This window comes from Eurosta solidaginis, chromosome 3 (assembly GCF_040869045.1).
Source record: "Eurosta solidaginis isolate ZX-2024a chromosome 3, ASM4086904v1, whole genome shotgun sequence".
Lineage (NCBI taxonomy): Eukaryota > Metazoa > Arthropoda > Insecta > Diptera > Tephritidae > Eurosta > Eurosta solidaginis.
In genome coordinates, this window is record NC_090321.1 from 49,819,426 (window position 1) to 49,845,206 (window position 25,781).

The following is a 25,781-nucleotide window of genomic DNA, read 5'->3' on the forward strand; positions in this document are numbered from 1 at the left end:
AATCAATTTTTTTTTTTACGAATTTATATTAGGTAATTTTTGTAACCGAATGTTCACCAGTAAATCCAGACTATATGTACGGTAAGCAAGGCTTATTGAAAGGTTTGGTGCCACGCGCATTTTTGGAAATGCTTGATGATGAACAGAATGAGACAAATAATGTTTATTAAAAGAATAGTAACTATAGTAAAATAATAATTTCATATCTATATATGTATGTATGCACTATTTTTATCCAAATACTGGAACAACTTTGAATAAATAGGTTTAGAAACGAAGCAATGTTAACGAAATCCAAAAAATACTCAATATATTGATTTAATTTAAATTTAAAACGTATATACACTTGTAGTCAGATAAATGTTTTAAACAGTAGTTTATTTTACACAATTACAAGTAAATTTTTTGTACTTAAATACGTTTATTTGCTAAAACATAACAAAAATCCAACTCCAAAGCAAACCGTATATGGGCAAATCCCAACAACTTTTACTTTTTTGGATACTCGGGTTTTACACACGGGCAAATAACTTCAGGCCAGAAAAAAGTGCAAGCACATTAAGTTTAACCTTTTGACTATCCGATCTGATGATTTTAAAAATCAAGAAAGTTGATAGTAAGTTTTTGCAGAACTTCGAAACGTAAAAAACGTCGATTTTTAAACTTTTTCAACCGCTGCACTTAAATTTTTTTTTTTTTTTTGAATTTTTTCTATAAAATTTTGAGGCATCGCTGAAACGCTATGAAATTTAAACTGAACGTTGCTTTTGAGACCTAGATTCTAAAATTATGAGCAAAATTAATGTGCCCCTCCAATACTCAAAACTATCATCAATCAAAGTAGCGACACTTTTTTTTTGCCATTTTCAATATTGACAGTTTTTTGCTTATAGCTTTTTGAGGGAACTGAGTATTGAAATTTGGATTATGCACGATAATAGCCTATCACGGACTAAAAATACCTAGTGCTTCAAATTGGATATGCCCCTCTCAGTTTTGAAGGTCGAGGCAGAAAAGTGGAAGCGCTTGGTTGCGTAAATCTTTTTCAGGAGCATGTTACTTTTATCACTTCATATCCGTTTGTTAATTTTTTCTCTACACCAAAGTAGTATACCATCAATTGCCTCATCTTGGAATATTCACGCAAGGAAAGTTATTGATGTTTGTACATGGGGCAAATATACGAAATTTTCGACAAAAATTGGCAATCTTGACGATCTTGACGAAAGTGCAGAAAATTTTTTTAACCAGGTTTTATTTAAAAGTTAATGAAAAGAAACACAAATTTAGTACAAAAATAAAAAAAATCAAATAACTTTGCTCTGCGTAGCCTCAAGATGTGGGAATATCGATTTGACAACTATAAAATAAATAAATGTAAGGCGCGATAACCTCCGAAGATATCTAAGGCCGAGCTTCTCTTCCAATTTGCGTCGTGCTCCTCTTGATTTTCCCTACAAATTGGCCGGACGGGACCTACATGTTTTATGCCGACTCCGAACGGCATCTGCAAAGCAGATGAGTTTTCACTGAGAGCTTTTCATGGCAGAAATACACTCGGAGCGCTTGCCAGTCACTGCCGAGGGGCGACCCTGCTTAGAAAAATTTTCTTCTAATTGAAAAACCTTATTTCTAAAATTTTGATGTTGCTTTGCCCAGGAGTTGAACCCAGAGCATACGGTGTGATACGCGGAGCACGCTACCATCACACCGCGGTGGCCGCGTGACTTACGTATGTTTTATGAAAATATCAGCAAATGAAGGAGAATGCGTGAAAATATTTCAGCATGCACATAGCCTATCTTTAGTACTATTTTGTTGTGCTTAATTACAAATTACGCTTTTGCATTTACAATTCTCATTTACAAGAGACTATTATTTTGAACTGACCTTTTGCATTTACAATTGACTAATCCTATTTCCATATGAGGCTTCCGTATTTATATCTGGCGCTTACTCATTTACAACTGGAAATGGTGTAGAATTGGTTGAAATTTTTTGTATAGACTGGTATATCTTATTACAACTTTAAACGACCAACTCTTGTATATTTGTATGTTTGTATAGCCGAACGACTTCGGGAACGGCTCAAAAAAAAATTTTTTTTCTCCAAAAAACCAAACTTTGCCGGAATTCCCCATATACTTTACGTTTGGTAATAATTTTGACTCGGCAGCCAATCTAAAAATGGCATACTCTGAGCTATATTGCACAAATATCGTTACAACAACAACATCAATATAGCGCAGAGTATGCCAGTTTTTAAACGGTTTTATTTGGCTTGAGTTGACAGGCTGCTTGATAGTCATAAGTAAAACCAACTGAACCTTAATCAGGTTATGCTACGCCTCACATTTTTAGAAATTTCACGCGCCCAACGCTTGTATTTAATTGTCTGATCAACGCCCTAGATTGATAAGGAGTGTGATGACTAGTACCTAGGACCTACCTAATTATTTTCTAGCTTTTCGTATTTTTATTATTTCATGTAAGTATTGTTTTCAATAAAACCGTTTAACTTAAAAATTTTTTTTTAAATTATTTTATTTTACATTCATAACCTAAAAAGTTTTTTGTACTAAATTTTGTTACTAAATTTTGCTAAGCCTTGGTTATTTTTCAAGTTCTGCAAAGCAAATTTGAGTGAAACAAGTTTGAAGCTTGCTAATTTATAAAATATATTATACCAATTTTACACAGAAACTTAATGGAATTAAAATTTCGTTTAATTGTATAATACATTTTTTTCTTTTCACACAGGCCCACTTGTTTCATTAACATCTGTCAGCAGCTTCAAAAAAGTACTATGCTTTTTACAAAAAATAGTTAAAATGATTGACAGCCGTTTCCTCTTTAACTTTAAATACAATCAAAATATGTGACCCGGCCTATGAAAAGATGGCTTATGACTAAAAAAAGAAATTGCGAGAAACAGCTGTTAACAGCTGTTTTTTTTTAGTCATAAGCCACCTTTTCATAGGCCGGGTCACATATAATGCATCTAATTCTAAGATGTTGCACCTAACCTAAGATGTGCTTATTTCATAAAAAAGCGGTGTTGTTGTTGTAGCGGTAAGGACACTTCCCGTAGGTTTTGGGGAGTGGTTTCGATGTTGATGGTCCTTTGCCAGATATAAATCCGGTACGTTTCGGTAACAAGTACCATTAAGGTACTAGCCCGACCATCTCGGGAACGATTGCGTATGACCACATGAAACTTTCTAGGCCATCCCGCACACCCACCCTCTAGATCCATGAGGAGCTTGGGGTCGCCTCGGTAGCCTCGGCTACTAAAGAAACAGATTTAAAAGAGCCATATTATCTTATTATATTTTGCTGCAAAATATTGAATTTTTCTGGGGTTTTTCTATTTTTGGAAATAGTTTATTTTTGACTGTCATTTGTTACATTGACAAAATGCGAAAAACCAAACAAAACCGACTAGATTTTTCACTTCATCATGAATAAATATATGCAAAGCGCGATAATCTCCGAAGACATTTTTTAGGCCGAGCTTCTCTTCCAATTTGCGTTGTGCTCCTTTTAAATTTTTCTACAAATTGGCGGGACGGGACCTACATGTTTTATGTTGACTCCGAACAGCATCTGTAGGGCAGTTGAGTTTTCACTGAAAAGCTTTTCATGGCAGAAATACACTCGGCGTGTTTGCCAAATTACTGCCTACGGGCGACCCCGCTTAGAAAAACTTTTTTTTTTAATTGAAAAAACTTAAACAAACAATAATTGAATATTCAATTATAATAAGCTGGTGTTAAGCTCATGAGATCTTAAACATTAAATTGAAAAAAAAACTTTTTTTAGTTTTTGCTTTGCCCGGGACATGTACCCAGGATCTTCGGTGCGGTAGGGGAGCACGCTATCACCACACCACTCCATTAGGTATTCAATAAAGAAATAATCAGTTAATTAAGAAGTTGTATTTTGTATGAAAGATTAACTTCAATAAAGGCTTTAATGTAGACAACTTGACTAATTATTTAATTAAGACTCTGTGTGAAGTTGACATAAGAAATAAACGTTGACTTATAGTAATTATTATTTATTTCATGTATTTATTATCAAAAGGTTAGTACAATAAGATCTAAGATCATTTAAAAGAATACTTTAATTATCGTTGGATAATTATTATGAAGCAACGTTTTTGACACATTTTTGAATTCCGACAACGTTGTTTCTATTGGAACATTTCAGATAATAATAAAATTCGATTTCTGGCTTCAAATCCATTTCCGCACTGCAATTGAATTTCATAACACCTCCAATTAGTTAATATTAAAAAAAACGTGACAAAATATTTGAATTTAACAACCTATTTAAATACAACAAGTTTGTGCCATTTATCTGACCACAACTGTATGCTTATTATATAGACAGTATTCAAACTATATAAGTAGCATGTGAATGCTGAACATATAACTGTGTAACGCAGATAACTTTTTTAGCAAAAAGTTGAAAAGTATAATGCAATTTCTATATGCCATAAAAAATTTTGCATTACAACGTTTTGTTTGTAATAGAAGTAATATAAACTTCGGAAAGATATAATAATTAAGGCTTTGAAATCTTAAAAAATCACAATGATAATCACAACTACGCCTGATAAACGAATTGACATACAAATATAACTGTCCTCATATGTATTGTAACCAATTTTGGGGACTTCGTGATAATTATGCACCTTCTATTAACGTTCGGATCGCTGAACTGTCAAATAAATAACTCCAATATTCAGTATTGCAAAATGGTTTATATTTAGACTACTTTGGGAGTAGTACTTCACAATTATACTTCACAACTAATAGCGTGTTTAAATCAAACTGATTAGTTATTCATCAGCTTGCGCTGCTTTTATACTCTCTGTTGCCTCGTTCGCATATTTCTCATAAGGTCTAGACTTTTCACGAACATGGAATAGTTGTATCGCGTACTTGGTTATTTAGCTATATGAATGTGTATATGTGAGTAACAACTTCTGCCCTTAGCTGATGACTACATGTGTTTTTGTGACATGTATGTGTGTGAAATGTTCTTGTACGTAAGCGTGGCTGCTTGCTTTAACGTACATATGTGTGGCTGCTTGCTGTTTTTGTTGTTGTGCTTATTTACTATCAGCATAGTGATGCTAATATTCGCCACAGTATGTATAAACATATATTCATAATTGACATGCTTCAATGTTTTATTTGATTGACAATTGCATTATGAAAATACGAATCGGACCCGTGCGCATATTGCGCAACTAATATACACGTCTCTTATCAAATAATCGACATAAATCACCTGTTCTATCAATTAAAACTTACAACATCTTGCACTGCCATCTAGCGTATGATAGCAACTGCCGGTAATGCAGTGCAAATATTCCCAATAGTGCCATAGTACAAATAGATTACTTTGTGTGCTCACAATCGTTTATTTTTAACAAATTATTTTAATAAAATATAGCTAAACAAAAGCACTACGACCTAAATTGCCCAAAGCTCGCTAATAGCCCGAATCTCCATTTTTACAACCAAAACTTTATTTATAGATTTGGATTCCGAAAAAGGGGCCCGTACATAAAAACAGCAATTAGAAATAATATATGTGATGATGCGGAATATTTTTCAAATGTCTTTGTTAAAGTACTTTTTACAATTAAATTTGCGTTATTAGTACATGTCTTCCAAAATTTGAATAAATATTGCACCAGTATTTCCACGGGATTTTCGAATCAAATAATAATAAGCTTAAAATTACCGAACTTCGCTTTTTGTGCGGCTTCGTACATGTTCACATTTGATATTCGAATTTTCCCTGTCTCAAACTTGCTGAATGCTTAATGCGTTGGAAAATTTTTGCTTAGAATTGATTTACTAAAAATTTAAAATTTATAAAGTTTTAATATATATTTTCTGATTAAAATATATAAAATAAAGTACGTTCCAAAAACTGTGCTAAAATGCATTTACAATGCTCAATTTTGAAACTAATTGTTTATTGATTCTAAACATTAACACGTTTAAACATATCGTGCAATAATTGCATACAACAAAGCTGAAATTTGTTGATCAATGCAATTTTATTCAAAAACAGCAATTTTCGCTCTTTAAAAGTTGTTTGTGTAATTGGTACGATAAAACGAGTGACTTAACTTTCTGAAAACAATTTTCTTGTCTTTTTAATTTACTTGGCGAGCTAAACGTATCCAAAACAAAAAATAAAACACCCAAAAAGTTAATAAATTCACCAACTTAAATATTTATAGGTTATGTAGTACATGGCGAAAAACTAAAAATCATTTAAGTAAATTTTTGTGAAATAAGTTTTTATTGTATTTAGTTGCTATTTTGGTTTGAAAATAAATTTAAAATCAATTAGGAAACTGCTCAATTTGCATACATATACAGATAGAATAAAATATATATTTCGCATTTATGAAAATTAAAGTATCTAAAACAATTTGCTACATAGTAAGAGCTTTGTCAATTCAATTAACTTTTAAGTAAAAATAGAAAAAAGTTATACGATTAAAAGCGTATATTTTTTGTTTCGAATAAAAAAAAAAAGCTATATATATTAGACTGGGTCGATTTATTAACCATTATCGCGCCATCGATTTTTCGATAGGATTTGGGCTCAGGAAAAAAAGTTCCACTACTCATATCCAAAAAAATAATTTTCGAGCCTGCGAAATTTCATTTTTTTTTTTTTACTTTTTTCGACTTTGATTTTTAAGGTTTTTTTCATGACCTACTAAAAAATTTTTCATTTGATTATAAAATTTTCATGTATACCCTGTCCGACCCAAAAATGTTCGTTAAAACGTTGGCGATAACAGTTTTTTCAAAAAATAAATTTTTTTTTTCAAAAAACTGTTATCGACAACGTTTTTAGCAGACATTTTTGGGTCGGACAGGGTATACCTATGAAAATTTTTTTAGTAGGTCATGAAAAAACCTTAAAAATCAAAGTCGAAAAAAAGTAAAAAAAAATGAAATTTCGCAGGCTCGAAAATTATTTTTTTGGGTATGCGTAGTGGAACTTTTTTTTTCCTGAGCCCAAATTCTATCGAAAAATCGATTGCGCGATATCGGCTAACTTTCGTCCATACAAATCGACCCAGGTTAATATATATACATGTAGTTATTTTAAATATTGTGACATTTACACATTCCAATACTTTCTCAGAATTGAAACTTATTTGTTTTTTTTTTTTCTACTTCTTCAATATGTATTACTTACATAAGCCAAATGTTCAAATCTATAATGCATTATAATAAAACAATTTTAATTTCAAATAAAACAAAAAAAAAATTTATTTAGTACAATTTTTTTCACTATATGAAATTCCTATTTAAACTAAAAATTTATGGACGATATTTGATCTTTACAATTTGAATTGATACCTTAGAGATTTTAAATGTTTTAATAAATATTACGAATAATGATTATGTCCTTTCTTCTAAGTCTAAAACATTGACATGAATATATGAAAGACTTGCAGTTAAAATCAAGCTTATATTTGAGACAGTAAAAGGGCGAAAATACAAAAAAATACAAAAACAAAAAGCAGTAAAAACGCGGTAGCTCACTTCGAAATCATATGAAAGCTTTATGGATTGTCTACTTTTGACTGCGCTTGTTATGTATTTCTGGCTTCTACGGCTGTCAATATATGTAAATTTGCTGTTTTTTAGTTCCATCTGGTCATATATTATATATATACAACTTATATGCTGATCATAAAAAGTTTTATATATATTTTAATATGGTCAAGTTTACTTCTACTCTAATTAAGAACATCTATGAATAAATATTTTCGATATTCTTTTTATATTAATGCTATAAATTTATTAAAAATATTTCATTAAAAAATAATTATGTACATGAAATGGTACAATATACGATCAAAGGATTTTGACTAAAACTATTAAAAAAAACCTCAAAATATTTTTTTAATTACAATAAATTTAAAAGTAAAAATTTAAATATTTTTTTAATTACAACAAATTTAAAAGTAAATACTTAAACTAATTATTAAGAATTCATGAGCTTAACACCGACTTATAATAATTGAATATTCAATTATTATGTTTTTCTAAGAGAAACTGAAAAGAAAGAAACATTTACTGGCATATTGCGATGGTACCATTTCGAAAACCGCGAAATTCGCGGTTCGAATCTCGGTGAAACCTTTGATAACATTACGAAATTGCATATTGAAATTGAATATTGAATTATTATAAGCCGGTGTTAAGCTCATGAATTCTTAATAATAAGTATAAATTGAACACACCATTAAAACAAACAAACATAAAAAGTAAATATTTAAATATCTATATATTAATATATTCATATTCATAATAATACGCTAACAAAATTTCCGTACAATCATTTGACAGGCTGTTTCGCATACTTAGCATACGTAAAATCATATAAAAGTTATATAAATCGATTCGTTTTGATCAGCCGCAGTGCATAGGCCTATTTTTGGTAACAAATATGACTCTATTTGTTTACAATTAATAGAAAAAGTTTTTTGTAAATTCGAACAGTTCATACAAATATCGTAAGTCATTTTCGTGCACAAGCGCGCCATCTTTGGGAACAAGTATCTAAGTGATCTAATGCGAATTTCAAAGACCTAAACCTTTATACACAAGCGCGCCGTCTTTGGGAACAATTATCTATGTTTTCTAATGTGAATTTCAAATTTTATGTATACTCGCTAAATTCGAATGCACAAATGTTTCACCTACATTCAAATATGGTTCCCCATTGTTGCCGCTTACCTATAATAGTCTCTACCAAAATCCTAAAAAATTGTTCCAAATTATTTTTAGCGTACCAAAAAATCGAAATAGAATTAATTTTTGACCGGCCCATTTTTTGTGGCAAATTTCACTTAAACGTAAATACATAAGTATTTATTTAACAGATTCTTTGTTTTTTATTTTAGTTGTTTTCAAAAAAACATGAAATCGCAATTAATGAGTTAACTTTTGTTGAAACTAACTAATTTATTTATAACAATTAATGGCAAATTTGCCCGAAAATGTTTTTGCATTTGCAGATTTAATCCTTATTTTAGATAAAGTACGTCGTATACTGAACAAAAAAAAAGTTACAAAAATATAACATTACATTTTTTATATTGCCTTCTATGCTAATTTATTTTAGTTCTTATTTTATTTTATATTCTCTTATTTCAAATTGGTTTGTTATTATTTAAATGCAACTTGACTGAATCGGAAAATTTCACGTTGTATATTAAACGAAACAAAAAAACGTCCCAAAAACGGTTTTGATTTTAGGTCAAAGCGGTTACCGGCATCATAGCGGCCGTATTGCATAGGCAGTATATTACCCACTATCTATATATTAATACGCTAACAAAATTTCCATACAAACAATTGACAGACGGTTTCGCATAGTTAGCATACGTAAAATCATATAAAAGTGATATGAATCGATTCGTATAGATCAGCCGCAGTGCATAGGCCTATATTTGTTAACAAATATTACCCTATTTGTTTATAATTAATAGAAAAACTTTTTCGTAAATCCAACAATCTCTCCAAATATGGATATTTACTTTCTTGCACAAAAGCGCGCCGTTTCATTATTGAACAAAGAACTTTTTGAAGTATCAAAAAGTACCCAAAACTCCCCTTTGTAATTTTCCTTATACCTAATTGTATCTGAAAAAATAAATTTTTTTTTTCAAAAAACTGTTATCGACAACGTTTTTAGCGGACATTTTTGGGTCGGACAGGGTATACATATGAAAATTTTTTTAGTAGGTCATGAAAAAACCTTAAAAATCAAAGTCGAAAAAAAGTAAAAAAAAATGAAATTTCGCAGGCTCGAAAATTATTTTTTTGGGTATGCGTAGTGGAACTTTTTTTTTCCTGAGCCCAAATTCTATCGAAAAATCGATTGCGCGATATCGGCTAACTTTCGTCCATACAAATCGACCCAGGTTAATATATATACATGTAGTTATTTTAAATATTGTGACATTTACACATTCCAATACTTTCTCAGAATTGAAACTTATTTGTTTTTTTTTTTTACTTCTTCAATATGTATTACTTACATAAGCCAAATGTTCAAATCTATAATGCATTATAATAAAACAATTTTAATTTCAAATAAAACAAAAAAAAATTTTATTTAGTACAATTTTTTTCACTATATGAAATTCCTATTTAAACTAAAAATTTATGGACGATATTTGATCTTTACAATTTGAATTGATACCTTAGAGATTTTAAATGTTTTAATAAATATTACGAATAATGATTATGTCCTTTCTTCTAAGTCTAAAACATTGACATGAATATATGAAAGACTTGCAGTTAAAATCAAGCTTATATTTGAGACAGTAAAAGGGCGAAAATACAAAAAAATACAAAAACAAAAAGCAGTAAAAACGCGGTAGCTCACTTCGAAATCATATGAAAGCTTTATGGATTGTCTACTTTTGACTGCGCTTGTTATGTATTTCTGGCTTCTACGGCTGTCAATATATGTAAATTTGCTGTTTTTTAGTTCCATCTGGTCATATATTATATATATACAACTTATATGCTGATCATAAAAAGTTTTATATATATTTTAATATGGTCAAGTTTACTTCTACTCTAATTAAGAACATCTATGAATAAATATTTTCGATATTCTTTTTATATTAATGATATAAATTTATTAAAAATATTTCATTAAAAAATAATTATGTACATGAAATGGTACAATATACGATCAAAGGATTTTGACTAAAACTATTAAAAAAACCTCAAAATATTTTTTTAATTACAATAAATTTAAAAGTAAACATTTAAATATTTTTTTAATTACAACAAATTTAAAAGTAAATACTTAAACTAATTATTAAGAATTCATGAGCTTAACACCGACTTGTAATAATTGAATATTCAATTATTATGTTTTTCTAAGAGAAACTGAAAAGAAAGAAACATTTACTGGCATATTGCGATGGTACCATTTCGAAAACCGCGAAATTCTCGGTTCGAATCTCGGTGAAACCTTTGATAACATTACGAAATTGCCTGATGATGAATTCGTGGCGGTTTTCGAAACGGTACCGTCGCAATATGCCAGTAAATGTTCTTTCTTTCTTTTCAGTTTCTCTTAGAAAAACATAATAATTGAATTTTGAATTATTATAAGCCGGTGTTAAGCTCATGAATTCTTAATAATAAGTATAAATTGAACACACCATTAAAACAAACAAACATAAAAAGTAAATATTTAAATATCTATATATTAATATATTCATATTCATAATAATACGCTAACAAAATTTCCGTACAATCATTTGACAGGCTGTTTCGCATACTTAGCATACGTAAAATCATATAAAAGTTATATAAATCGATTCGTTTTGATCAGCCGCAGTGCATAGGCCTATTTTTGGTAACAAATATGACTCTATTTGTTTACAATTAATAGAAAAAGTTTTTTGTAAATTCGAACAGTTCATACAAATATCGTAAGTCATTTTCGTGCACAAGCGCGCCATCTTTGGGAACAAGTATCTAAGTGATCTAATGCGAATTTCAAAGACCTAAACCTTTATACACAAGCGCGCCGTCTTTGGGAGCAATTATCTATGTTTTCTAATGTGAATTTCAAATTTTATGTATACTCGCTAAATTCGAATGCACAAATGTTTCACCTACATTCAAATATGGTTCCCCATTGTTGCCGCTTACCTATAATAGTCTCTACCAAAATCCTAAAAAATTGTTCCAAATTATTTTTAGCGTACCAAAAAATCTAAATAGAATTAATTTTTGACCGGCCCATTTTTTGTGGCAAATTTCACTTAAACGTAAATACATAAGTATTTATTTAACAGATTCTTTGTTTTTTATTTTAGTTGTTTTCAAAAAAACATGAAATCGCAATTAATGAGTTAACTTTTGTTGAAACTAACTAATTTATTTATAACAATTAATGGCAAATTTGCCCGAAAATGTTTTTGCATTTGCAGATTTAATTCTTATTTTAGATAAAGTACGTCGTATACTGAACAAAAAAAAAGTTACAAAAATATAACATTACATTTTTTATATTGCCTTCTATGCTAATTTATTTTAGTTCTTATTTTATTTTATATTCTCTTATTTCAAATTGGTTTGTTATTATTTAAATGCAACTTGACTGAATCGGAAAATTTCACGTTGTATATTAAACGAAACAAAAAAACGTCCCAAAAACGGTTTTGATTTTAGGTCAAAGCGGTTACCGGCATCATAGCGGCCGTATTGCATAGGCAGTATATTACCCACTATCTATATATTAATACGCTAACAAAATTTCCATACAAACAATTGACAGACGGTTTCGCATAGTTAGCATACGTAAAATCATATAAAAGTGATATGAATCGATTCGTATAGATCAGCCGCAGTGCATAGGCCTATATTTGTTAACAAATATTACCCTATTTGTTTATAATTAATAGAAAAACTTTTTCGTAAATCCAACAATCTCTCCAAATATGGATATTTACTTTCTTGCACAAAAGCGCGCCGTTTCATTATTGAACAAAGAACTTTTTGAAGTATCAAAAAGTACCCAAAACTCCCCTTTGTGATTTTCCTTATACCTAATTGTATCTGACTGCACAACTGTATTCATTCCATTCTCATTCATCCCTATGTTTTGCATATTAGAATCTTCAACAGTTACAGCTAGCTGTACATTCGGTACAGTACCCTCTGTTACACTTACATTTTCCACAAAATCTTTATTCAAATCATCTTTAGTATTTTTGTTATTGTTTATACCACTATCCATATTTTTGTCCACATTTTTATTCTCTATAGTTTGATTTTGCTGAGTTTTAGGTACACCTTTCGGTACAATTTTACCTTGAAACGGTATTTTAATCTGCTCTGACCTAGTTTTTTTTTAATAAGTCTTTTACCACTACCGTTATCTGTGTCACTGTCGATCTCACTGTCCAAATTTTTGTCACTTTTTGGCCTATTTTGTCTTTTTATCCCACTACGCACCCTTCTCTGAGTCCTCCCCTCCCCAAACCATCTTACGGAAGGATTGGACCCAGAAAAAAGCCCGTCTAACTCATCAGACACCGAAGTGTTCTCCATTACACCAATTTAAATATAAGTATGTTAAAATCATGAAAAAACTCACCAGTTAGACAAGGCATACAAACCTTACTTTTTAACACATACACTAACTTAAAAACAACTTAAGTTAAATTTATAAAACAAAAATTAGCCGCTTCACTCGAGAAAGAAAATCTTTTTTTTTTTCTTCAATCCGTTTTGTTAATGCTGATTTGCTGCTTATAAAAATGTTGCTCCGTGACTATATGTTATCTGCTCTGCGTCAAAATTGGAAGTGAAGTTTTATTAAGTTTATTGTTTTGCGTTTAGCAGCGTTGCCATAATACCGTTATTGTTTAAAGCATAATTATAATATTTCGGGATGAGTGTTTCTTTCAGGATGATGATCATCTGAGCCAGTAAAAATATGTTGTAGCACGAGGACGAAAAATTCTGTTGTTCTAGCAGTGGCAAGACACCAATTTCGCAAGCACTTTCTTATTACCTTTTTACCATGCCTATTATCAAGCCTCTTCGGCAGATATATCCCAAGGCATTTGGTTTACAATGTTAGGTATGTTGAGAAAGAGTATATCCAGAAGTCTACAGTGAGTGACAAAACGCCCTCGCTTTAAAGACAAGCGTGTGATATTTCTCAATGGCATGTCAATCTTAAAAGTGCATAGAATGTGTATAGGTTACCCCAAGGTAGTCCCTGTTACAACGAACAAAAGAATTCGCATGTCTACTCGCAGAACTGCAGAACTACAGACAACTATTCTCCCCTCCTCTAGCGCTACGCTTGAATTATGAAATAAGTTTTAATTTATCACCATTCAATTTAATAAAAATAGCATTAAATTATTCTAAACTCCTTTAAAATTGTGGTGTCGCTTTATAAAGACCTTCATCGGACGAGCAATCGATGTTTCTGAATGGTCTGAGCAATGGGTACTTTCATTTTGAAAGACTGCATTTCCTTACATAGCATGCTTAAATCCATTTTTCTTTCACCAAAGCAATTGGCGAGAACTTAAAAAACTGTATATGTACTTTCTGTTCTAGACTGGTATATCGTATTTCCACTTTTAATTTTTATTTAAAATAACTAAAAAAATAATTGACTAGCATGCGCAGTGGTGTAGTGAGAGTGCGGCATTTTGCCCCGGGTGCTATTTACAGGGGGCGCCAAATGGTCCGCAAAGTAGAACTTCCTGGATAATTTGTATTTTTATTATAACTGTTTTCTGGAAAATAATTATAAAAATTATTGTTCTGGCTTTGAGCTCGAATAGAACTTTGAATCCTTTATCAATACGCCGATAAAAGACAAACAAAAAAATACAATTTATTATCTTATTCTTAATAAAGCTCGTTACTTTATGCTTTACAAGTGTTGGCATAAATAGTGTTATAAACAAATATGTATTATTAAATAAAAAATTGTTAATTAAAAATTAATTTAAAGGAAAGAATATGAATTATACCCATGCATAAACGCGTTAAATATATGTACACCAACTGTAATCCTGAATATACATATATACTAACTTTAAACGAAAAGATGTTATTAAAAAATAAAAACCATATCCATAAAATATACAGCAGAACGCGTCGCAAAAAAAAAAAATTGTGAAATTCGGCGTCTTAATTTGAAGCTTTTGTTGAAGGGTTTTCGGAAATATTTTTAAAAAATTGTTTGGTCCTTCGAAATACAGTCAAAATTATTTTTTTCTTAGTGTAAGTTGGTTATTTGACATCCGATTTCTTTTAAATTGAAACGTCATTATTTTTATTTTTTTTTATTTAAATATTTTCCTAGCACAACAATTTGGTAAATTATTTTACAGTGCTAGTCAGGAATTGTAGATATGTAAATTTAAAATGAATAAATATGACAACAGAATTGACAACAAGTAAATAAAACAATACAACAATAACATAAGTAAAAATAAAAATAATACGTATTGTAACGAATTTGGGGAAATTCCGCTTATTTCAAACCTTCTGCTAACGTTCGAATCGCTAAACTGTTGGATAAATAACTCCAATATTCAATAATGCAAAATGGTCTTTATTAGACTACTTTGAAAGTACTTCACAATAACACTTAACTTCACAACCAATAGCGTGCTTAAATCAAACTGATTGCTTACTACTCAGCTTTCGCTGCTTTTATACTCTCTGTTGTCTCGTCCACCCATTTCTCCTAAGGTCTAGTAACTTCTCGAAACTCATGCTTGATTACCATCCATATATACATGTATATTTATAGTTTATAGTCTCTCGCATAGCCATATGCGTGTGTATATGTGAGTACTACTTCGGCTGATGATTGCATCTGTGTGTGAGTTATCTCTTCGTTGCCTTGTATGTATTTGGTAAATGATGATTAATGTGTTTATGTAGCTTGCTTTAAGGTTTTTGTTGTTGTGCATTTATTTAGTGATGTGAAGATTCGCCACAATAAGTATTTGATGAAATTTGAAGCTTTTAGCCGTTAAAATTGGACAGATTTTACGGCTTATATGGGATATATGCTATATATACGACCGATTTCTATGATTTTTTGACACAACAATATATGCTATATATGTAACCATTTGGTGAAATTTGAAGCTTCTAGCTGTCAAAATCGGGCAGAAATATACCTGCACACCATATCTGAAAATTTGGGGGACTAGTTTCCGTTCAAACATACAGATGGACATTGCTAATAAACTCAGCTCGTCATCATGATCATTTCAGTTTACTTATTGGTGGGTCTATCTCTTCTCCTTTAAGGACTTACAATTTTGAGATTCGGCTGTATTTCGAAGACAAAAAAAATTTAAAAAATGTTTTCCAAAACCCTGTCAACATAAGCTTCAAATCTGGGGGCGGACTTTACAACTTTTTTTTTGTATGGGGACCAACCCAGTCTAAAATGCAGTTATGTATTCATAAAAATATTAAAATTAAAAAAGGGCCTCGTGCATGTGGCAATAATTTATTTTTAGCAATCAATTATTTTATATGTAGTTATTTTATTATTACGTATTATACAGTAATATGGAAGAAATTGTAAGTAAAGATGTTATATAGAATTTTTAGAAGCACATATCGCTCATTTACTTCAATAGTGTCATAACTTAAAAAACACAATTTTCCAGGAGAGCCATTCAAAGATTTTAACTGCCATATGTTGCGCATATAAAGGCATATTTTCATTTTTATAGCACATGGTAAATTTTTAACCGATCACAAAGATTTTTTTATACAATATAGATCATGATATTGGGTACGTTTATATGTTATTAACTCAAAAGTCATTTTTTGTGGGTTATGACACTATTGAAGTAAATGAGCGATATGTACATACCTACTTACAAACATTTATACTTAAAATATGCTTAAATCTGAATGTACCTTAAATTTTGAAAAATGGTGTTTCTCAAGTTATTGTTCTAAGATACAATATTGACAGACGTACATACACATAGTAGCATAGTACGTTTTAGAAAACCATACATGTTTATATAATTTTAAATTTTTTTTTAATTTACAGTAATAAAGGCTCGACTTTTTAGCATAAAAAACACATCTGTTGCAAAACATTAAAAAAAATTGTATTTATTAAATTTGCTTCATTTCCGAAAAACACTTAAAAATTAATTAAACGTATATATAATTCAAAAAATAACATCTATAATTATAAACTATAAAATAAAATGATAACAGCACTAGTGATTAGCTTTGTTCTTTGTGAAGTAAGAAGTGCGGTCTCTGGGTTTTTTTTATCCTTTTTCTTTTTGGTACGTTGTTGTTGTTGTTGTAGCGTTAAGGTTGCCCCCCTTAGGCTTTGGGAAGTGTTATCGATGTGATGGTCCTTTGCCGGATACAGATCCTATACGCTCCGGACCATCTCGGGAACGATTCATATGGCCACATTAAACCTTCAGGCCATCCCTCCCTCCCCACCACCAAGTTCCATGAGGAGCTTGGGGTCGCCATAGCCTCGTCTGTTAGTGAAACAGGATTCGCCGCGGATAGGTGATGTTGACAATTGGGTTTGGAGAAGCTATATATTGCGCTGGCAGCCTGAAGGGTTTTCCATACACAGCTCCTATAATCTGGTATTTTAGTCGCCTCTTACGACAGGCATACCTACCGCGGGTATATTCTGACCCCCTGACCCACTGGGCTCCTTTTGGTACGTATTATGCACTCATCGCTTCTGGTATACGTTTAACATGTTTGAGCAATCGTAGAATTGTTGCTGGTGTTACACCCTGTATACGACTTGCTGCCGCTATAGTCTGTGGTTGTATGAGTGACAACTTTTGTCGTTCTTCATTCGACAGACTTAACGTTTTGGCAAAGTAATCAATATTAGTTGGTATTGCCAAACCTTCATCTCGCCGTACATCTTCGACATCTCGTTGCTGTTCGGCTACAAAATAGTCATACAATGCCTCTATTTTTATACGGTCACATATAGCAGTTTCATTTTGTAGCCAACGCAATTCGTCTGGCTGTAAGTCTATCATTTGAGCTAAACTTATATTGTCAGCAGGTATGCCAAGCATATCAAAAGCGCTTTTTTCCACAGACGCTTTAGCTTCACGTAATCCCAACATGCGTCGCCAATAATTGGAGCCATATTGTACATTTTTCAATTGTTCTATAGCATGCTGTAGTTTAATTTCTGTTGCTTTGAAACACTTATAGCGTTGTTGGGAAACTAAGCCACAACGATGACCCTTCTCGGTTAGTCGCATATCCGCGTTATCCGGTCGCAATGAAAGACGAAATTCTGCACGGCTGGTAAACATTCGATATGGTTCATTGGTGCCCAATGTAATTAAGTCATCAATGAGTACACCGATGTAACCTTCGGTGCGGCTCACTGTTAGTTGAGTGTAATTAGCATCTGACGTTTGTACATTTTTTGCTTTACCTGCAGCATTCGCACCCGCAATTATACCTTGAGCTGCCGCTTCTTCATAGCCCGTTGTACCATTAATTTGACCAGCAAAGTATAGGTTTCTTACACGCTTAGTCTCTAAGGTGGTGACTAACTCACGTGGATCAATATAGTCATACTCAACACCGTAACCTGGTTGCAGAACTTTAGCTTGTTCCAAACCTAGTATGCTATGTACCAACTCTATTTGTTGCTCGTATGGCAGCGTACATGACAAGCCCTGTGGATAGATAAGCTCGCTTTGTATGCCCTCTGGTTCAAGCCAAATTTGATGTACTTTTTCACCAAAGCGCAGAACTTTTGATTCAATAGAAGGACAATAACGTGGACCTGTGACTTCTTCGGTCACATGTCGATTAACGTGCAAGTTCTTGCGCACAATATCATTTACACGTAAAGTGGTATATGTTAAATAGCATGGCAATTGCTCACTTGCTTCAATCCAGACGCGATCGTTCATGTAGGAAAATGGCATTGGTGGATTATCTCCCATATGCTGTGCAAGCTTGCTATAATCAATACTGTCTTTAGCAATGCGCGGTGGTGTTCCAGTTTTTAAGCGTCCCATACGAAAGCCAAGTTTTTCCAAAGATTGGCCCAGCGCCATAGCTGGTTCATCCCCAATTCTACCTGCTGGTCGAACATCAAGTCCTATATTAATGTTGGCGCGCAAAAATGTGCCAGTTGTTAGAACGACGGTATGACTACGCACAATTTCGCCACTCTTTAAGACGACGCCTTTGCAAAGCTGTGAATTGCCGTCGTCTTGCGCTTCAATATATAGATCATCCACAGCTGCACACCGTATCTCTAAATGTTTCATATTGAATAATTCTCTCTGTATTGCATGTTTATATAGCTGACGATCAATTTGTGCTCTTGGGCCCCACACAGCTGGCCCGCGCTTGCGATTAAGTACCTTATATTGTACACCCGACACATCACAACATTTTGCACACAATCCATCTAAAGCATCGACCTCACGCATCAAGTGCCCTTTTCCAATGCCTCCAAAGGATGGATTGCATGACATTTCTCCAATTGTCTCCACTTTGTGTGTTATGAGCAGTGTACGTGCTTTCATCCTTGCTGCTGCTGCACATGCTTCTGTTCCGGCATGACCACCTCCAATGATAATGCAATCGTAGATCGTTGCAACTTCTTTGCCGGTTGAGTTACATCTATACTGGTTAAAGCCTTTAACTGAACGCCCATATCGAAAAAATCGTAACATTTTGTGTTAAATTTTAAATGTAGTCTTAAGCCCGGAAGTGGTTTATTTATTTTAATCAGCTGTAGTTTGTTAATGTTTACAACTGCACAAATATGAGCCAGCCACATGGCGGAACGATACAAGGTGGCAGCATGGGACAGCTGATTAAAACTTTTTTTTATTTTAACATAACCGTATACAATAACAAATCACACACAGACGATTGTGCATTCACGAGTTCAAAATTGCTACGTTCTGTGGATCTACGTCACACTTGACTGCTTGAGTGAATGAAAGAAAGAGAGAAAACAACAAGAGCTAAAAGCTGGAGTCATTGGTGCCGTTTGTCGTATCGCTGTAGTCGTATCCCTAACGTAATCAGCTGTTTATTGTTACGACGGTAAACCAAAACCCAATTGGTTGGCTACGATACGGTTACGACCTTAGCGGCACCAATAATCGATTGCATTGATTCTCATAAGATTGGTCGAATCAGCTGTTATAAGTTTACCGATACGGTTACCGATAAAGCACCAATGTCTCCAGCTTAATTGGTTGGCTACGATAAGGTTACGACCTTAGCGGCACCAATAATCGATTGCATTCATTGTAAACTTTACCAAGTAGCGCGACTAACAGCTGATCGCTCACAATTTGTACACACACACAAACATCACTAATGGCCATATTACGGAAATCTTAGGGAAATTGAAGTTAAATTTTTAAACAGACATAAAATGTTATAATTTTGGAATATATAGCATCTAGGACACCTTAATTGCAGTAATTGAAAGAAAATGTTTGCTTATACTCAAGTATTTAATTATATTTTCTAAATTTATCTTTAATATTGATACAATGATTGATCCAATGCAACTCTGGTCTTCCTACTGTTCTTCATTCCACTCCATTCGAGTGCCTATTTTCACGGCCTGCGAGTGCCTTCCACTCTATTCGCAACATAACCTCGAATTAAGCTGCCAAACGTCAATCGGCTATTCGTTTCTTTTCAGACATTTTTGATCGCTGAAAGAAATTTTACTCGATGTTAACCGAGAGATAGTCGGCCAGTTGCCTTCACATCTTGTCCGCAATTTGACAGCGAGGTGTGGGGAAATAAAAATTGACTGAGTGGAAGTTGAGTTTTGGTTGAGTGTGGCTGCTAGTGATGGACGATATGGCGATTTTGAGCTATCAGCGAAAATAGATATGGCTATTTTTGAATATCGGCTATTTTTTATAGCTATAGCGATCGATTTATTTCAACAAGCGATTCCATACAGAAGAGCGATTTTGAGCTATCGGTGAATATAGGTATGGCTATTTTTTACAGCTATGGCGATCGCTTTAATTTATCTTTAATAAGCGAATCTGCAATTATTTGTATACTTGTATAAAAAAAATTAATGTTTAACTCTTTTTACCAGAGTAGATTGAATGTTATACATTAATTTATACTAAATTAAATTTTATTAGAATATATGAACCAAAATTGGAATAAAAAGAAAAAAGTATGTACCTTTAATTGTAAACTAATGTAATGTGAAATTCTAATTTTCTGAGATGTTATGATATATATTATTAACTGGCTGACGACAATATGTTCAGACTCGTATTACACTCAATGAGATGAAACTAGCTGAAATAAATGTATATGAATCTTTGTTTTATAATTTTGTTAATTGAAAATGCTTTGATTTTTAAATGTAAGATGAATCAACCCGAAATAAATCTGTATATGTAACACCATAAAAACATGATTTATTTACTATATTATACTACACCGATGTATTCAGAAATACTCCGTATGAATTTATTCTGAAAGTTGTATTTGGCTGCATAAATTTGTACAGTAAAGTGAATCAATTTTTAATTAAAAATACAGAGGAAAAATATAGCAAATTCTTCAAACTATTATAAAAATATTCTTTAGCAGAAAATTAGCCACCCACTGCAGTGCCCTAGAAATTAGCCGGAGAATTCAACCATATACAAACCATATGACAAATCTTGAATTGCATTCTCCCAAAAACCTTAAATTTTGAGTTAATCTGTTTACAATAAGACGAGTGATATATGTTTCTATAATTCTTTTATTTTACCATCAAAAACACAAATTTTATAAAACTGTTAACGGCTACTGCCTAGAAGTATGAACTTATGAATAACACAGGCAATCAATCTGAGGCCAAGTCTAAAGACCCATGTCTATTTGGCGTCACATAGTGTAATTAAAAACAAAAAAATTCAGTCATTCCATTTCTTTTATACATTTCATGAAATTAAAGTTTAAACTTATATTGCTTGTTTAATATTTTGACAAATATTAATTATTTTATTATAAATGCTTAAATATAAAATCAAAATATAACGAATTTTATATTTTATGATTGGCGTTTAAAAAGATAAGGATTTTAGCCTTTTCATCATCTAAGCGCATTCTTCTCTCGCTTAAAATAAGGCCGGCTTGAGAAAAAAGTCTTTCACAGGGAACCGATGTTCCTAAACACCCCAACTTTTCGCGAGCTATAGGAGATAGATTGGGATACTTGTAATTGTTTTTCTGCCACCATAAAAAAGGATCAACTTTTCGTGCAATTACAGTTTCTTCTATATACCTCTGCACTTCGATAATTGCTTTTGAATGAGTTGTGCCTTGCGGTCTCTTTGATCTTTGCGTTGATTATTTTTGAGTTCGATCTTTCGCTTGTCTGTAAAAATTACCCAAACCACGTGGCTGCTCTTCTAGCCGACTTCACAATGTCGTCGTTCTAGTTGTTGCACAAGTTTGCTTTGTTCCGTTCGCTGTTTCGGAAAGTAAAGCACACAGATGAGCAATGATGAACGATATCTCCCTATCGATGATTGCATCGCTGCTATTAGTATTAGAATTCCATGCTGAAGGAAAATCGCCAATCGCTATAATCGCTATTGGCGATCTTCTGCCAGAGGTGATTGTCATTCAAAAGAATCGAATGAAGGAAAATAGCCAATCACTGATATATTCGGATTGCAATAGCTATAGCTATTAGCGATTTGTCAATAGCGGCGATGCAATCACCAATAGCGAAATATCGAGCCATCACTAGTGGCTGCAACTTCTGCAAAATGTCAAAGCAGCTAAAATGAAAATAATAAAGTGAAAATGTGAAAAATTGTGTAAATTGGTAAAATAAAGTGTTAAATTGTGTTAAAAATGTTTACTATTTTAATAATAATTGTGTTCAGTGCAGTGAAGTGGTTAAAAAGTGTAGAAAACTACATAAGTGAAGTGAAATTTGTGCAAAGACATTGTGTGTGGCATGTGCACACGTATGTACATATGTAATTATGTGTGTCATAAATATGCAAAAGCCAAGGGTTGTGTTTTGTGAGTGATAACAGTGATAACATTGATAACAAAATAAGTATACTTTTATCAATAAATTGAACTTGTGATTTTAAAAGCAGTTCATTTATATATAATTGTATATGAATTTTGAAAACAACATTGTAAAAAAGTTTGTTAAATAATTAAATAAATAAAATAATTAAATTTGCTCTAAGCATAAGCTAACAAATGTTTGTACATTCACATGTTCAAATAAAAGACAAAGTTTGTTTCAATCAACCACTTCCAACAAAAATTATTCTTACGCACAAGCATATGTACAAATCTATGTTCATATGTAAGCTAAGAAATATTTTTATATTCGCATGTTGAACAATAAAACAAAATTCCCTTCAACCAACCATACGCACAAGCACACATGCATATGTACATATGTATGTATGCTCATGTTTTGTATGTACATCGCAAAATCCTGAAAACTAGCTTCCTCTTGATTTTTCATTCATAAATGCTTCTTCTTAAGTTGTCCAAATTGATGATAGAATTTTGCAATTCGGCAACATGGCATTTGATAAAATCGTCAAAAGACAAATTTTTGCGATTTTATAAATTCCAACTTCGATGCATATTAGGGGGATTCATTATGGCGAGCATAACTACTTTCATAACCCCGCACTTTTCCTTTAAACTAATACCAAACTATTTATAAGCCTGTATGAAAGTACTAATATGGTAGTAAAAAATGCAAATAAACATGCACAGATATTGCCTAGTAAATGTCCACTAACATATTAGCAATATAATCTAAAAATTTCCATCCATTGTTCATATAAATTATTGCAAATAATTTTCCCATATCCTGAATTGCCGAGTTGTCACAGCTTATGGGCATTTTTATTTGCTATTTGAAACCCCCTATCATATTCTGCCGAAAAATTATTCGCGCAGTAAACATGTATGGTTGCAGCAACTGTGTTGCAACTTCTACATAAGAGTGGTGTTTTACCCGTTTCTGGCCCGAATTCGCACTGTGACGTCATACTGTATATGCTGACTTGTTTATCACATGTCAGTACAAAGTAAGAATTTTACATTATTTTCATAGAAAAAAATTAATATATGGGAGCGGCGAAATAAATTAAAGTAATTTTGCGAAGAAATATAACATTATTTCGCAAAAGAGCAATAAATTCGTTTATTTTAATTTTATAATAAATTCCCCTTTTAGCTGTGTGTTATTAAAGGTATAAACGGCAACACTTTTAACCACCGACGACACATAATTTGGCTCGTGCCTATTGTATTTCGTCGGCTAATTGCTACGAGCATTGATATTTACATATCCATGGCCGTATACGCGGATTGCCATAATTGATTTGGTCGCTTCATAACGCGTAAAGCGGCAAGTTGTTTTATTAATATCTTAAGACACTGCCACAGCATAAAGCGACCAAGGTTTTTATACATGTCTGCCTTTAATTGGAGTATTATTGAATATGTATATATGTATGTACATTTGTACTTTTTGCTTTGGTTTGTATATTTTCAATGATACCAATGCTCAACATCTGATCAGCAGACACATGTGTTTTGTGTATTGTTGGTCTTATTTGCATATTTAAGGGTTGATTTGAGGCAGGTCGAATGTATTTAAGTTTGACTTGGCTTATCAAACCTGCCTTTGAAAATATTGAAGTACATAGGTACTTACATCATTGTACTCAATAACAAATATAAAATGCTTTAGGGAATTTCTTTATAGGTACCTCCCCTCCCACCGATGGTCCAAATAAAAACTAAATATTTTTTTATTTATTCAATTGTTATCAAATATTTTATTTATTTCAATTTTTCAATTTATTAATAGTTCATACTTCATACATTTTATGCAAATTAACTATTTATGAATATACAATGGATTTCGTTTGCACAGAAATTCCTAGTGTGCAAATGCCGTCGGCAAAACACTATTTGCATGCATATTTGAATTTGCATACATTTTCCTAACATTTTAATTTATTAACAAAAGGGGAGGGGATAATTCATAAATGTATGATTAATTTACATACATTTCATGAAAGGGCTTATTTTGGTTATATGAATAGGTTTTTGTTTGTAAACAAACAAGCAAAATTTCTGCAATTTGCTGCAAATACACAAAAACTCAAAATCTGCAAAGAGTTCAAGTAAATATGGATACTCATTTCATTTTGGCATATTTCCCCACATTCATAATGGCCGTCGAGAAAATACACCACAAATGAGTAAAATGAAATACGAATATAAATGGGCAACAACTGGCCGACTATGTCTCAGTCAACATTCGTTGCTTCGTTCCAGCGAGCAAATTCGCTACTTTTTGCCGATTGACGTCTCTTATTATATCTATCCTCTTTGGTATAGGAGTGTTCCAAAACTAATATGTATTCATACAAAAAATGTGCTCCAATTAACATTGCGATGTCCTAGGAGAGGAGTAGGTGATCCCACTCTAGATTTGTTTGTGAGTATTCCATAGAGTACATACGTGAGAGTACTTTCCAAATTACATCATCGAGCACCCACAGAGGTTCATATACCTGCAAAAATCGACCAACCGAGTGCTCCAAAATTAATCACTATTCATACAAAAAATATGGTCCAATTAACATTGCGATGTCCTAGGACGGGACCATATACTCCAGCTCCGCATTACATCAGAGGAATCCATGGAGTACCCACAGTCCAATAAACATCATGTAGTGATTACAATCGTTAAAAACGAGCAATGATCGGCTTACAATATGTTCGTGTAGAAACATGAGTTGGTCCATTGCTGCATTATAGTGCAGTATAATGGTAAGTACTCCAGTGGACCACATGATCCAACGATTTTTGCAGGGATGCCAAAGTACTAAAGAGGAATTGTGTCGGAAAGAATTATCGAAGTGAATTTAATTTAAAATGGAAGTAAATGAAGAGGGGCAATACAACTTTTATATTTTATACTACGAATATTCTTATGTTATTTAGCATTTGCGTGAATAAACTAATATTCATTGTGAATGAAACTAAGTGTGATATCTTCTGCATAGACGTCAAAATTCCAAAGTGATTGGATCACCTGAAATTTAATTCACTATCGCTGTCTCATTCTGTATCTCTTTCTATCACCCGCTGAAAATA

General features: G+C 32.2%; 2 protein-coding genes across 3 annotated transcripts in view; one reads left to right on the top strand and one right to left on the bottom strand.

The window, feature by feature from the left end:
* EndoB (endophilin-B) overlaps positions 1-16,835 on the top strand; it is a 35,377-nt gene extending 18,542 nt beyond the window's left edge. For both annotated transcript variants that reach the window (XM_067771631.1, XM_067771633.1), the window contains one exon: positions 33-16,835. In XM_067771631.1, the coding sequence (XP_067627732.1) occupies positions 33-170 (138 nt within the window). In that variant the 3' untranslated portion in view covers positions 171-16,835. The remainder of the gene's footprint in view (positions 1-32) is intronic.
* LOC137243679 (protein MTO1 homolog, mitochondrial) lies at positions 16,077-19,535 on the bottom strand. Its single transcript, XM_067771630.1, has one exon. It carries the CDS (start codon positions 19,304-19,306, stop codon positions 17,306-17,308), a length of 2,001 nt encoding a protein of 666 aa, XP_067627731.1. The 5' UTR covers positions 19,307-19,535; the 3' UTR covers positions 16,077-17,305.
* Between the last annotated feature and the right edge of the window lie 6,246 nt (positions 19,536-25,781).